Source organism: Podarcis gaigeae (assembly GCF_964106915.1).
Source record: "Podarcis gaigeae genome assembly, chromosome: 17".
NCBI classification, from domain to species: Eukaryota; Metazoa; Chordata; class Lepidosauria; order Squamata; family Lacertidae; genus Podarcis; species Podarcis gaigeae.
Window position 1 is genome coordinate 28,461,644 of NC_139694.1, and position 15,716 is coordinate 28,477,359.

A 15,716-nucleotide genomic window follows, 5' to 3' on the forward strand; every position below is an offset into this window, starting at 1 on the left:
TTCTTTGCCGTCGTCTCGTTGCGAGTCACCCACCCTCCACTCCCTTTGAGTTAGGGCTTAGGTCATTGGCCTTGCTATGGACCTTAGGTTGGTCGCCCTGGTTGCCCAGGGGGCCTGGTAGGAATTTTTCCATTTGGCATTAGGCTTTTTGGTTTTTTCGCCTACCTCGTAGCAATCGTCACAACTTTTGTGGTATTGGTGGGTAGGTTAGGCATTGGAATAATGTGTTGTGGCGTGTCAAAGTGCTAGGTGTGGCCATCGCCTATGCCTTCAATTTTTGGGTATTCCGTTAAAGGAATCTGGCGGTCGTGTATTCTGTCCGATGCCTGCTTGGCAGGAGGCCATGGCATGACCCTCGGTGACATCAGGGGTGAGCCTATAGTTGGATTAGCATCAACAGGTGATGAACCACTGGTGAATAAAACCCACTTGTTTTAGAGATCCAGTGCCTAAGCCAATACCTTTTCACTGCTGTAACCAATAAAGTTGTGGCCTTTCCTTGCCCATTAACCTTATATCACGTGTCCTTGTGTCTTCATTTCACATTGCGGGGGTCGGGTCCTCAAACCACAAGCGATGTGCAAAAAAATTCGGAGAACCCGTTGCTGGAATCTTTCAAGGAGTTGGAGATGGCGTTTATACTATTTGTTCCAAATGTTCTGCATTTGTAAGCAATACTTTGCAATGGGGAAGACTTGGAATGACCTTAGGGCTGTGGGCACTTTGCACATGCCACATGTCTGAAGCACATTCCCTCCTCCACACAGGGTTTGTTAAGAGTCCTGGGAGTACTATCTCTACGGATTCCTTGAAGAGAAAGACGCGCTGTAATTGCATGATGCGCACAAATCCACTGACAATGACAAAGCTAGCTGGAGGTTTTTGCGACTGTAATGTCCAAACGCAATCCCTTTTCAGCAATACTTTGGTGTGAGAAGCAAGTGCAGGGCTTTCCAAACCTGGTTTTCAAGCTAAATATTTTTTGGGGGACTACAGTTCCCATAATCCCTGACCACTAGTCCTGCTTGCTAGGGATGATGGGAATAGTTCAGAAGCAGCTGGAGACCCAAGTATGGAAAGCCCTGGAGGGCTTTGCAGAGCTAAAGGCAATCTCTTACTTGGCCTCTTTGGGCTGGAGTCTGTGCACATTTTCCCATTGAACATAGAGGGGCTCACTTCTGAGTAGGCATGCCAGAGAAGCAAAAAAGGCAACAAGAACAAAGAAAAGGTTTTTCACCAGTTGCTGGAAAGTTTAGTTTCGGCCCTCTACACACTGTTTGTAGAACAGACGAGGTAACTACGAGGAGTAAGAGCTAGTAGCCGTTAATAGTGCCCAGTATTTTAATTGGGCCTGAGAATTTTTTAATTGATTACATTGAGCTGATTAGTAGTGAATGTTGCCTCACTCAGTCATTGGCACCGTTCTCAGAGTGCCAGGATCGGCCATATAATAATAATTTATAATAATAATTTATTATTTCTACTGTGCCCATATCACCAGGGACCACTTTGCAAAAAAGGAAGAAAGCTGATTCTGTTTTAAATTGGACGTGATTAATTCTGAGCAAAGGGAAAGCATAGAGAGAGAAATGTATTTCTAGGATAGAGCGTAAGTTTGATTGCTGATCACATTTTAAACTACCTTTTGTTTTTAGTGTCACTTCCAAATGCAAATTGTTTGCATTTGTAACTTGGGTCTCTCATCAGTTTTTGCTTTTTCTCATCAGCGGCTCTGAGCTGCAAAGCTCACCCATTTGCCCCCGTCTGCTTTATTTCAGCTTTGAGCGGGATGTTCCCTGCCTTGCCATTTTCTGCTTTTTAGAAACCACCTGGGCTTCTTTCATCATGTTGCTGCTAATGAAGTGGCCTCTTGTGAGTTCCTATCAGTTGCCACCTCCCTTAGTTTATTTTTAGTGTGAGCTATAATGATTTTATCCTAGTCGTATTTTCTCCAAGGCCTTCGCTTGCAGATACTTGAATAGCTCATACTCCCCTCTCAATATTGCCTTTGATATTCCCTTAATGAAATTTGTTCCATTCTGATTGTAACCACGCTGGTTTTGTTTCTCCCCCTGAAGGTTTTTTGGTTGCTGCTGTGTTTTGTTTTGTTTTGCTTTGGGATTGTAAGAGGCATTATTGCTGGGCTTTTCTGCTGCCTTACCTTACAAATCTTAATTTCCAGAATATCCAAATGGTCATGCACTCGTAGTCTACTTGATGACAACAACACCCTTAGGGTTCAGTTTACGTGTGGCTCTATCATTTATCTTCCCCACCATGTAGCACATCGTGTAACACACGCTAGTCCCCCCATTTTGGGACAGGTTTTGATTTTGAGTGCGAAACTGGCTAGAAAGGGGAAGGCCACACTGGTACTTCTTGCCGGCAGATGACGGAACCAAGCATAACGTTTAGTTTTGGCATTGCATGGGCCAAACATCAAGGATTTTCTATTGCTGCAGCAATGGCAGAACTAGGTCAAAAAGTACCCTTTCCTATTTCAGGCTGCTTCTTCTTCCTTGGCAATCACTCGTAGCCGAGTAAGATTGTCTTTCATAAACACGGTTTTAACAATGAGTCCGTAAGTGACTCTGGAGGCCAATTCTGGATCCACACGTCCTTCCACAGTGGGGACATTGGTTTCTGGATGGGAGTTGATCACGGTGTGGATTTGCCAAGCATTACTTCCTCTTAGCACGTTTCTCCCTTGCGTCCTGAGTTCGAGTGTTTTCAAAGCCCATGACACCTTGGGTAAAGGCTGTTCTCCAATTGGAGCACTCACAGGCCAGTGCTTCCCAGTTGTCAGTGTTTATACTACATTTTTTTTAGATTTGCCTTGAGAGTGTCTTTAAACCTCTTTTGTTGACCACCAGCATTGCACTTTCCATTTTTAAGAGGAGTCACTTTGGAAGATGATAATCAGGCATCCGCACAACATGACCAGTCCAACGAAGTTGATGTTGAGGAATCATTGCTTCAACACTGGTGGTCTTTGCTTCTTCCAGTACACTGGTATTAGTTCACCTGTCTTCCCAGGCAGGTAGAGCAGAACAGCTGCCAATAATATGGACGTATATTGGATTTGGAAACCCTTCTGGTTTCATGCATACCTCTTTTCCCCAGCCCTAGATTTTCATTGGAACCATTGTGGGGAGATTTAGGGAGAACTGGGTCTGTCCAGTGTGCCCAATCTTCCCCACCCCATGTGGACCAAGTTTGACATACAGACAGGACTACCCACTTGCCATCAACCCAAGATAGCAGCAATGACACCAGGTTTACTTTATTGGGTTTACGAGAGCCATGTGGAAACTGTTTTTAAATTCCCTGATGTGCCGGGGGTGTGTGTGTGTGCTAATCTGCGGTGCCTAATTGCTCAGTAATTAATGTTGTATGGCGATCCCTAATGGGAGAACTCTGACACCTTGATATAATTAGTAGAAGCAATGATATAATGGGAAGCAGCTCATTCCTGGAGACGGTGACTGCAGTCGGCGGAGGTGCCAACGTATCACTGATGGGCGTGGGGGAAAGGCTCTTCATTTTTCCACTCTATTTAAAACACAACTGAGCGTTGTTCCCGGCAGAAGGGATAAACCTTGAGAAACACTTGAGCTGAAGCCATTGACGTCTTTCTAGATAAAGCCAGTGTCCGCCCACAGACGGCTCTCTTCTCTCTTGCCAATAGGCCTTGCATGGGTACCTGATAATTGTCACAGAAACAGCACTGCTATGGCCTGAATATCACATATTTTCTTTGGAGTTTCAGAGGAAGTTGTCATTGGTTGCTTTGCTTTGTTGGACGGTGACCAGGTTGGTCGTGGAGAGAAGAGACCATGATGGAGCAAGAACTAGCAAGTGCAAAAGTGCCTTTTTAAATAGGGACCTGGCCCAGGAAGGAGTGTCATGCTGTTTTATTCCATATAAGGAAAAGGTAAAGGATCCCTGGAGGGATGCGGGTGGCGCTGTGGTCTAAACCACAGAGCCTAGGGCTTGCCAATCAGAAGGTCAGCAGTTCGAATCCCCACAATGAGCTCCCGTTGCTCAGTCCCTGCTCCTGCCAACCTAGCAGTTCAAAAGCATGAAGTACAAGTGGATAAATGGGTACCACTCCGGCGGGAAGGTAAATGGCGTTTCTGTGCACTGCTCTGGTTTGCCAGAAGCAGCTTAGTCATGCTGGCCACATGACCCGGAAGCTGTATGCCGGCTCCTTTGGCCAGTAAAGCGAGATGAGCACCGCAACCCCAGAGTCGGCCACGACTGGACCTAACGGTCAGGGGTCCCTTTACCTTTACTTTAAAGGACCCCTGGATGGTTAAGGCCAGTCGAATTTGACTACGGGGTGCGCCACCCATCTCTGCTTCAGGCCGAGGGAGCCGGCATTTGTCCACAGACAACTTTCCAGGTCATGTGGCCAGCATGACCCAACGGGACATCGTGATGGAAACCAGAGCGCAAAGAAACGCCGATTACCTTCCCGCCGCTGCGGTACCTATTTATCTGCTTGCACTGGTGTGCTTTTGAACTGCTAGGTTGGCAGGGGCTGGGACAGACCAACGGGAGCTCACCCCGTCACAGGGATTCAAACCGCCAACCTTCTGATCGGCAGGCCCAAGAGGCTCAGTGGTTTCGACCCCAGCGCCACCTGCATCCCGGTATATATTCCATGCATATATACTGTAAGCCAAGACTATATAAAACTAGCAGCCTCTTACTTTGCTGCCTACGGGATAGTGAACATTGATTCTATTTTATTTCTCCACTAATGGAATTTTTGTCTTACGGCAACACCATGTCTTCATGTATTCATATTAGGCTACTAAGATTGAACAAGGAATATCTTCTTCTGCATGCGCTTGCAGAATTGCAGATTTTTAACGTGGGACGTGTCTGGGGTGGATAATGTTAAGACGCAGCCCAGCCTGAGTTGAGCTTGGCAGGGAAAATATATTTTGATCAGCCTTGCAGCTGACTTGCTAGCTGGACTCCCAGGTGTTTTGCGGGTGGGAGAGATACTTGGATCCGTTTCCCATGTGTCATTCTGTGTGCAATTTAAACATTTGAAAAGTCCCTGACCTTTAGCTTGAGGTGTGACGAAAACACACATTGGACCAGTAGCCCAAAGCGGGTGTTCAACGCGAACAGTTCTGGAAGGTGTGTTGTCCTGCCCCGAACATTTGGCAGTGGGTACAAGTAACATTTCTGACTCCTGAGCAATGCAGCACACCTGATTGGGGCCCCCAGGATAAATCACACGCTTAAACAATTTACTGCCCACTTTTGTATGTAGGGAGAGTAGAGCTCTTAAAGGTCAAAAAAGCTTCCTTGATAACATAATGCAGTGAGCTGTAACTGCATCAAATCCTGGGGGTTGTAGAGCAGCCCAGGAGAAATAATTATGCCTGGTAATGGGTAATTACAGATAATGGCTCTTTTTGGGGGTGGGGAAAAAAAAACCACACACACACCCAGCCTACTCTGGAATGAATATTGCGTAGTACATTAACTTTATGGTAAGCTACAAGTTCAGCTCTGAAACAGCACAAGTTGCAAGGGGAATTGGTTTTCTTTTGTTTTATTTAAAGGCAAGGCTTATAGGTGGTGGTGGTGGGGAGACACAAGCAGAACGCCAAGCTTCTGTGCCCCCCCCCCCTTTCTCCCCACGTCGCCGTTGGGAAACGCAGCCTTGATTTTGCCTCCGGAAAATGCTGGCAGCGAGGGGCTCAGCAACAAGAATTGCTCTGTCATGATAGGTCTGGTGGGAGAAACACACATTGTTCCCCCGGTTTCTGATTATGACTTTAGGGAGTTGTTTCACAGCAGCCTCAATTCAAGGCTCTTGTCTGACCTCAGCGGCAGCCGGTTGCTGCAGCCCAAAGTACAGGCAGCTCTGTTATGGACGGAGGGGGGATGCTTCAAAGACGGGGGGGGGGGGAGAGGAGCATGCTGGGAAATGGTTGAGTCAAGATCAGTCGTCTTGGTACTCAGTCAGATTGCGGGGTTTGTTTGTTTTTTCTTATTTTGCAACTTTACCAAACAGTAGTGTTGGCATTTCTGAATTCAAAGGCTTCCATCTCAGATCTGGGGTTCTGTGAATTCCCATGCAAACAGTGCCTTAACATTGCCATCCAATTGTACAGAACAGGAGACCAGCTGGAGCAGACACTCAGTGTCCCTGTCCAGCTTGGCATAGAATTGAAGAGTTGGAAAGGGACCCCAGGGTCATCTAGTCCAACCTGCTGCAATGCAGGAATTGATAGACGGCTGTCCAACCTCTGCTTGAAAAACTCCAAGGGAGGAGGGTCCACCACCTCCCGAGGGAATCTGTTCTACAGTTATCACCCTCAGAAAGCTGTTCCTGGTGTTTATCCGGAATCTCCTTCCTTGTAACTTGAAGCCATGGGTTCGAGTCCTACCTCCCGGAGCAGGAGAAAACAAGCTTGCTCCATCTTCCATGAGGTGTTTCAAGATGGGTGTACTATCTCCTCCCTGTCTCCTCGTGTTTGCAATGGTAGCTAGCCAGCTCGGTCATTCAGAGAAGTTGATTAATCTGATTTAGGGATTTCACACAAACTCGCATGAACTCCACACTCCATAGCACACACCACAACACACACGTAACTAGCTGTAAAGTAACATAACATGGTATGTAATAAAACTGTAATTTTAATCATCATATCAAAAAGCACAGTCCCTGATGGCAACATATCGTATCTTCTGTATGTATTAGTATCGTAAAGTCCAAGGATTGTCAAGTCGTAATGAGGCAATGCAATGATAATCCTAGACAGCATCTTAAAAAGCAGAGACATCACCTTTCTGACAAAGGTCCGTGTAGTTAAAGCTATGGTTTTCCCAGTAGTAATGTATGGAAGTGAGAGCTGGACCATAAAGAAGGCTGATCGCCGAAGAATTGATGCTTTTGAATTATGGTGCTGGAGGAGATCAAACCTCTCCATTCTGAAGGAAATCATCCCTGCGTGCTCACTATAAGGAAAGATCCTGAAGCTGAGGCTCCAAGACTTTGGCCACCTCATGAGAAGAGAAGACTCTCTGGGAAAGACCCTGATGCTGAGAAAGATGGAGGGCACAAGGAGAAGGGGACAACAGAGGACGAGATGGTTGGACAGTGTTCTCAAAGCTACCAGCATGAGTTTGACCAAACTGCGGGAGGCAGTGGAAGACAGAAGTGCCTGGCGTGCTCTGGTCCATGGGGTCACAAAGAGTCGGACACAAGTAAACGACTAATCAACAATGAAGCAATAGTGGTGTTTGTTGACCATAGCACACACAGTAGCGATCCATGTGGGACATCGAGAAAAAACACCATTGTCCTCAGAACCTGATAACCTATTTAGGGATTACTAAGGTCTCCAGCAACTCCTTTGTTGCCATGGCCACAACTATTTTGACTCCAGAGGATGCTTACAAGAGCCCAAGAGTTAACTATTTCCTCACGTCATTGAGCTATGTGTTTTTAGTTTGTTTTGGATCTTTGGCACTAATTGCAAACACCTCCCCTTTCATTCCCTCAAATTCCTGTTTTGGGGTTGATTTGTAACCCGTCTGCTGAGTGAGAGGCAGGATGGTCCGGAATGCCAGTTGCTGGAAACTTCTCCATTGGTTTACTTATTTTATAGCTGACCCCACAGCTAGACTTTCTCTAGGAATACACACTCTCCTCTGAAACGAATTACTGCTCACTGCCGTAAGTTAATATGCCATATGGCCGAAAGGCTTTTGTAGAACATGGAGGATCAATAATGAGGCATTGATCTGGAATGAAAGAGACAGCTGATTTTCACATGTAGGAATGCAGTGGGGAAGGTAGCAAATGTTCTGCCTAAGGATGTTAAAACAGGGAGAGTCACAGTGTTAAAAACAGATTCTTCCCCCGACAGCTGAAATCTTGATTATTATTTTTTTACTTTATTGATAAAGTCAACAACACCAAAGACAGGCATAGGCAAACGCAGCCCTCCAGATGTTTTGGGACTACAACTCCCATCGTCCTTAGCTAACAGGACCAGTGGTCAGGGATGATGGGAATTGTAGTCTCAAAAAAAATCTGGAGGACCGAGTTTGCCTGTGCCTGACCGAAGATCTCCCTTCTCTTCCTGTGCAAATTTCAGCGCCCAGAACCCCTGAATTTTACAGCTACATATAAATACATTAATTGAACAAATGAAACTTAAAGTTTCCCCCTGATCTCAGAAGCTTTAAACTCTTTTAAGGTTTTCTCCACACCCGTGACATCTGGGGTTTGTGTTAGCAATTCAGTATATTTCTATGCTGCCGGGATCATTATTAAAACTATGAAAAAGTATAAAGCTCAATAACACGTTGAAACCAGGGCTAAAAACCATACCAAGCTAACAGCAGGAAACAGACCCTATTTCAAATTGGCAACACTGATTAATGTCCCCAACTTCCCGGGTGAAGAGATGAGTCTTCATGTATCGGCAGCCTGGTGGGAGGGAGTTCCACTGGCAAGGCACTATCACAGAAAAGACCCTGTCTGAGTTCACTGGCAGGCCCTCCAAAATGGCTTCTCTTGAGAGCTCAGGGCCTGGGATCTCTAGCACATGTATTTAACCTGACTATTTTGTGAAGCAACAGTTTTTAATCCCTGTTTGTTGTGTTGCAATTTATGCACTTCTGCATTTATCCCTCTATTGTCTATTTCTTTCCCAAACAGAGAGTTATCCAGCTTTTTTTCTGGAAAGGAAGAAGATTTAGATTGCTCATAATTTATGTTACCTTGCTATGCACTTTTCAAGCCCTGCGCTAGCCTTGAAATACTATGCTGTCCTCACGCTGCATATAGTATCTTGATTTATGGCAAGCGAATTAGCCACAAGTTGCCTGGAGTGATCTGTTTATTGATTGCAGAAGGCCTTTAATTTCAACTGTGGCATTTTTGTTGAAATATTTAATACATTGCAGTATTGACATTTTAGGAGTTAATGCATTACTAATATGGTGCTGCAGTTTGCCTCAACAGAGGAAACAAAACAAGTTCCTCTCTCCTCCATGTTTTCTCAAGGGGCTTTCATCAAATTATATTAGAGTTTGGTGACGTCATGCCTGAACGTATGCAAAAAGAGATCAAACCCAACACAGAATTGCAAAGCAACAACCCCAAACCTGGGGTGTGCAGTATTAAAAAAAGTAGAAAATGGCATATAATCCCAACACCTTACTGAATGTGTTCATATAATTTATAACTGGGTCGGGAAACCTTTCTTCTCTTGAAGACAGTGTTAGAAACTTGGGATATATAAGCTAGGTGCCAAATGGCTCCTTAAACCGGGGTTGTTGTTGTTTAGTTGTTTACTCGTGTCTGACTCTTCGTGACCCCATGGACCAGAGCATGCCAGGCACTCCTGTCTTCCACTGCCTCCCGCAGTTGGTCAAACTCATGCTGGTAGCTTCGAGAACACTGTCCAACCATCTTGTCCTCTGTCGTCCCCTTCTCCTTGTGCCCTCCATCTTTCCCAACATCTGGGTCTTTTCCAGGGAGTCTTCTCATGAGGTGGCCAAAGTCTTGGAGTCTCAGCTTCAGGATCTGTCCTTCCAGTGAGCACTCAGGGCTGATTCCCTTCAGAATGGATCAGTTGGATCTTCTTGCAGTCCATGGGACTCTCAAGAGTCTCCTCCAGCACCATAATTCAAAAGCATCAATTCTTCAGCGATCAGCCTTCTTGATGGTCCAGCTCTCACTTCCATACATCACTACTGGGAAAACATAGCTTTAACTATACGGACCTTTGTTGGCAAGGTGATGAATGCCTAGTTGCCATTTTTGGGACCAATACGACCAAAAGTCGTATTTTTCCATAGGACTTTTTTGGTTCCTGAAATTCATTTTGGTTGTGCAGATAAAATATCACAAATCGAATTCTACAGGATGTGTTGCTAGTGTGTGAAAACAGGCAAGACCCAAAGATGCCCAGGCATGCGCTTCCAGGCAGTGGAGACATCAGGCCCTATCCTGGTACCCAGGCATCTTCTCTTGGTCGCCAACGGCTGATGGCCTGTGCAAAAGGTGGCTGGCAAATGCTGGTTGAAGGCCATGATCCCTTGGAGGTAATCTGTCAGGGGTCGTATTCTGGCACTTGATGGGACCACTCCCTTTCCTCGCCTTTCTCTCCCTTCCCAGTGGGCTACTAGAGGACTGGCAAGTCCCTCTTGCCAGAGGTCTGAATGGATTGTTTTGGAGAGAGCTTTGTCTTGCTCCCTGCATGATTTCCCCAGCTGCATCAGGGTGGATAAAAATCAATGATTTTTTTAAAAAATGGGATTTTAAAAATTCACATTGGATTTTTTAAAATTTAAATTGGATTTTTAAAATAAAATGCTCTCGGGGGAAAAATCTTTCTAAAGATAGTTTTCTATTTAAGTTTCATTATAGTCCAAAGGCTGTTCATTAGGAAAGAATGTTTTATGTTTTTCAGGTGTGCTAAAACTCAGCCTAAGTTTCTTTCTTTCTTTCTTTCTTTCTTTCTTTCTTTCTTTCTTTCCTTCCTTCCTCCCTCCCTCCCTCCCTCCCTCCCTCCCTCCCTCCCTCCCTCCCCCTTCCTTCCTTCCTTCCTTCCTTCCTTCCTTCCTTCCTTCCTTCCTTCCTTCCTTTGACACCTGAAGGGGCACAGAGCAGGTCTGTTTCATCACATCCCTCTGATTCTGCCCTGTCTTTTGAGTCGACTTTCCCTCCCATCTGCTCCTGCCAAGCCTTTCTCTCTGCAGATTTGAAATATGCTTCAGAGATCAGAAGTGTTTTTTTGCCAGCTGCTCCTGCTGTTTCCTAACGGCTCTCTTTCCCTCCCTGCCCTGTTCTTTGCAGAGGGCCGGATGCTGATCCCGGACCTTCCTTCCCTGACCAGCAGAGGTCACCTGGAGAGCGCCTCCGACTTGGTCGTGGACTCCACTTACTACAGCAGCTTCTACCAGCCCTCCCTGTATCCTTACTACAACAACCTCTACAACTACTCCCAGTACCAGATGGCTGTGGCCAGCGAAGCCACCCCTGGAGATATGGGGGGCCCGCTGGTGGGGTCCCCTGTTAAAAACAGCCTCCGGAGCCTCCCAGCGACCTATATGTCAAGCCAGTCAGGAAACCAGTGGCAGGTATGGTATGGATTGCTTACTTAGAGAAAGATGCATCCTGGCTGATAGGGGAAGAAAACGGAAATTGCAGGTAGTTCTGTTGTTGTTGTTTAGTCATGTCCGAGTCTTTGTGACCCCATGGTCCAGAGCACACCAGGCACTCCTGTCTTCCACTGCCTCCCGCAGTTTGGTCAAACTCATGCTGGTAGCTTCGAGAACACTGTCCAACCATTTCGTCCTCTGTCGTCACCTTCTCCTTGTGCCCTCCATCTTTCCCAACATCAGGGTCTTTTCCAGGGAGTCTTCTCTTCTCCTGAGGTGGCCAAAGTATTGGAGCCTCAGCTTCAGGATCTGTCCTTCCAGTGAGCACTCAGGGCTGATTTCCTTCAGAATGGATCGGTTTGATCTTCTTGCAGTCCATGGGACTCTCAAGAGTCCTCCAGCACCATAATTCAAAAGCATCAATTCTTCGGCGATCAGCCTTCTTTATGGTCCAGCAGGCAGTTCTAGGGGTTGCTAAAAAATAAGACAGAAGCAGGAAAAGTATGTGAAAGGGGTCGGAAACAACAGCTCTTTAGGATTCCAAATAACTCCCCTGTCAAATCATGGCTCTGGTTTCAGATTGGCTAAAAACACTGGCAGAGAGCAGCCAGGCTGGCACCTCTCATTTCGCGCCAACTGCTCAGAAGGGTGCCTGCACATTTTGCTTCATAACTTTCTTTCTAGGAGGACAAGAGCCGTACATTTTTAGAAAAACGAAAGCTCAGAATATAGAGCCTTCCACCCAGAGGTGTCGTAAAGGTCTGCATGGGTGTCATGGCACCCATGGGTGCTGGGTTGGCAACCCTCGGTTTATACGGTTTCAGATCTCTCTGATAAGCATCCAGGGTGACTTTGTATCTCAGGGTCCATTTGCTATTTGTTGTTTTTTTTTAGTTTACAAATAAATGAAGATTTGTTCAAGGTGTCATTTAAAGAAAACGCAACATGCCCCATATGCTCAGGGAAGAGGATTCACACATAAGCAATTACTACAAAGTGGCCTATAAATATCTACCATATTTGTTACAATATAAAATAGATAATGTGCATCTAACTCAAACCTATAAATAAGTAAGTAGCAGAGAGACAGGGAGATAGGAGATAATTTGTTGTTTTTTAAAGAGTCACATTATGTCAAAGTATTAAGTCAGCCGTGATATAATATTTATTGGGCTTGGTAACTTGTCAAACGCCTTTCACCAAAGGCAATGAGCAGTCGCTCTGATTGTAGGGAAAGTCTTGGCTTATGGTCTACTAACTTTTCCTGTGGTTACAGGGGTAGGCAACCTAAGGCCCGGGGGCCGGATCTGGCCCAATCGCCTTCTCAATCTGGCCCGCGGACAGTCCAGGAATCAGCATGTTTTTACATGAGTAGAGTGTGTGCTTTTATTTAAAAAGCATCTCTGGGTTATTTGTGGGGCATAGGAATTCATTCATTTCCCCCCCAAAAAATATAGTCTGCCCCCCCCAAGGTCTGAGGGACAGTGGACCAGCCCTCTGCTGAAAAAGTTTGCTGACCCCTGGGTTAGTTGCCCAGTTTCCAAAAACCAAGTTGTAGGCTTAGAAATACATCTCTTTCCAATGCTTTTTGTCCATTCAGCTGCTGTCAGAAATAGGTGTTGCAGGGTATGCAGCTTTAGAGAAAACACGGACCTTTAAAACACATTCAACACATATTTAAAGCACAGAGCTACATTTCCCAGCACCCCAAACAAACTACAGTTCCCAGAATCCTTAAATTGGGGGGGGGGGGGCATATGTGTGATGTGGATCTTCACCCAGTTCTGCAGTCAGGAATCTTTAAATAAGCTTTAAAAAGCTTACCCAATTAGGAATTCTGGATCATTCTGCTGAAAGTTTTATCCTTGAGGTTCAACTGTCAGGTCTCCCCTGCAGATGACCTTTATTATTGTAGAAGCTTTAATAAGTTTCTCTTCTAGCCAAGGACAGCGGGGAAAGAAAAGGGAGTCCGAAAGGTTGTGACATTAAACCTTGAATTACTAGCTGGCTATGAATTAAGACTCCGAAGCTTTATGTTTTAAATGTAACATGATAAAAAAACACACCAAATATAAACCATCATGTTCCCTTTTGGGTAGCTCTATTTCAATTTCCTTCCTGCGGCAGTGATTAGGGAGAAGATGCAAAACAACTGCCACGGAAAGCGAAAATGAAAAATTAATTGGCTGTACCGAGAGATATATTACATTGTTAATTACAAGAGGTGTTGAGCTTGTTGACCTAAACAACTTGTGTGTGAAGGATTTTTAAAAAAACACCACCGGCATCCTTTTAAGCGCTTTGGAGTGTGGTCTCTGAAAGTAGCTGCCTCCCCAGCGAAGAAAATGCTGCCCTCCTCACCTCTGCCCTCCTTAGAGTTCTCCAACAGGAGTCTCCAAAAATGTCTCCATCCTCTGTCCACAATGAGGGCTGCAATGGGTGAAAAGGGATATTCGCGTGACCAAAGGGGGCATCTCCATTTCATGGGGCTCCTCTGGAGACCTCTTTACCAGATTTGTGGAAATCTAGACGGTGACTTATGGGACGTGGTTGGCGCTGTGGGTTAAACCACAGAGCCTAGGGCTTGCCGATCAGAAGGACGGCGGTTCGAATCCCTGCAACGGGATGAGCTCCTGTTGCTCGGTCCCTGCTCCTGCCAACCTAGAAGTTCAAAAGCACGTCAAAGTGCAAGTAGATAAATAGGTACCGCTCCGGCGGGAAGGTAAACTGTGTTTCCGTGCGCTGCTCTGGTTCGCTAGAAGCAGCTTAGTCATGCTGGCCACATAACCCGGAAACTGTACACCAGCTCCCTCGGCCAGTAAATGAGATGAGATGAGCGCCGCAACGCCAGAGTCGTCTGCGACTGGACCTAATGGTCAGGGGTCCCTTTACCTTTAGGCGGTGACTTATTTCCAGAGGTTAGAGTTGCTGTTAAGGGAGACACATTCAACCGATCGACCGCAATCAACTGGTGGACCATAAAGAAGGCTGATCGCCAAAAAATTAATGCTTTTGAATTCTGGTGCTGGAGGATACTCTTGAGACTCCCATGGACTGCAAGAAGATCAAACCGATCCATTCTGAAGGAAATCAGCCCTGAGTGCTCACTGGATGGACAGATCCTGAAGCTGAAGCTCCAAGACTTTGGCCACCTTGTGAGAAGAGAAGACTCCCTGGAAAAGACCCTGATGTTGGGAAAGATGGAGGGCACAAGGAGAAGGGGGCGACAGAGGACGAGATGGTTGGACAGTGTTCTCAAAGCTACCAGCATGAGTTTGACCAAACTGCGGGAGGCAGTGGAAGACAGGAGTGCCTGGCGTGCTCTGGTCCATGGAGTCACGGAGAGTCAGACACAACTAAACGACACAACAACAAACTTGCGAACCCTGGTTTGGACACGGTGCAAAGCCAAGAATCGTGGCTTGCTGCTGCTGCTGCTGCTGCTGCTGCTGCTGCTCTTTCCGGGGGAGGAGTGAAGTCGGAAGGATCTCCTCACCCAAGGTTAGCCATTAACCATGGTTCCCTCCAAAATACGAACCTGGCCCATGTCCTGAAAGGGCTTCCACCTAATTTTTTTTTTTTATGAAGTGTGCTTTTGTTGGAATAAAGGGGACAACAGAGAGTGCTTGAAGGCTAATTTGTCATTTGAATGCAAAACAGATATTGCTTTTTAACCACCCTTGACCAGTCTAGGGAAAAAAAGGCCTGTCCAAATTTAAGAAACTGAGCTATATAAGAAATCCAGCTATTGCAGGATTCTGTTGCGAATCTAAAAATGCTCTGGGTTTGCCATGCCAACAGCGTAATCCTACATTGTATTTATAAGCTATTGCCTTCACAATACAGATTTATGCTAAAAGTAACCTAATGTTTCTGACAGCTCAAGTGTGACATGAATATAATCCATATTTCTTGGGGAAGCTAATCTAGGCTGTTTATTTTCCAATAGTGCTGATAGGGCCATATCTCTTGATGTCACGGCAGTTGAGATTCTGATGGTAACATATTGTTTGTGGGTCAACGCCTTTGTCTTAAACAGTAGGTTGGAACAGAATAGCAAAGGTTAATTAAGTTTGTCTATCACGGGGGGACAGATATAGATGGTGCTTGCGTTTTCCACCCTGGAATTCAAGGGAGACGGTGGGGAGGTCACCATTTATTTATTTCCCCCCTCACGGTGGAAAGGTCCGCCGGTAGGTCTCAGGATTAAAATTTGGTGGCTCCACGCAGTTCTTAGCAGTAATAATGCAGCATAATTTAACACAGGAAATTCCAACTTTTGAAGTTCTGAGTGACCCACAGTTTCAATGACTCTGGGGTGCCTAATTTATTTTATTTTATTTCTTTTGCTTGGCGGCTGCATTTACCCTCGGCCAGCCTTTCAGGGGCTGGATGCCAATGGTGGCTGCTCCATATCCTTTTCCAAGCACACACATCATGTAATTTTAGAATTGTAACGTTGGAAGGGGCCCCCGGCGATCATCTCGTCCAACCTCCTTCGACTCAGGAATAGAACCTGCAACTTTGTCAATCCAGTGACTGGGAAAGGGGACTCTTTGCATATCTCA

At 45.8% G+C, this 15,716-nt stretch overlaps 1 protein-coding gene and 1 long non-coding RNA gene across 2 annotated transcripts in view; one reads left to right on the forward strand and one right to left on the reverse strand.

The window, feature by feature from the left end:
* LOC310835303 overlaps nt 1–15,716 on the reverse strand; it is a 481,690-nt gene that overhangs the window by 219,350 nt on the left and 246,624 nt on the right. The gene's annotated exons all lie outside the window — the stretch shown is intronic.
* DMRT1 (doublesex and mab-3 related transcription factor 1) overlaps nt 1–15,716 on the forward strand; it is a 58,922-nt gene that overhangs the window by 9,998 nt on the left and 33,208 nt on the right. Inside the window, exon 3 of the mRNA XM_083719534.1 lies at nt 10,844–11,127. Coding sequence (XP_083575660.1) covers nt 10,844–11,127 — 284 coding nt within the window. The remainder of the gene's footprint in view (nt 1–10,843; nt 11,128–15,716) is intronic.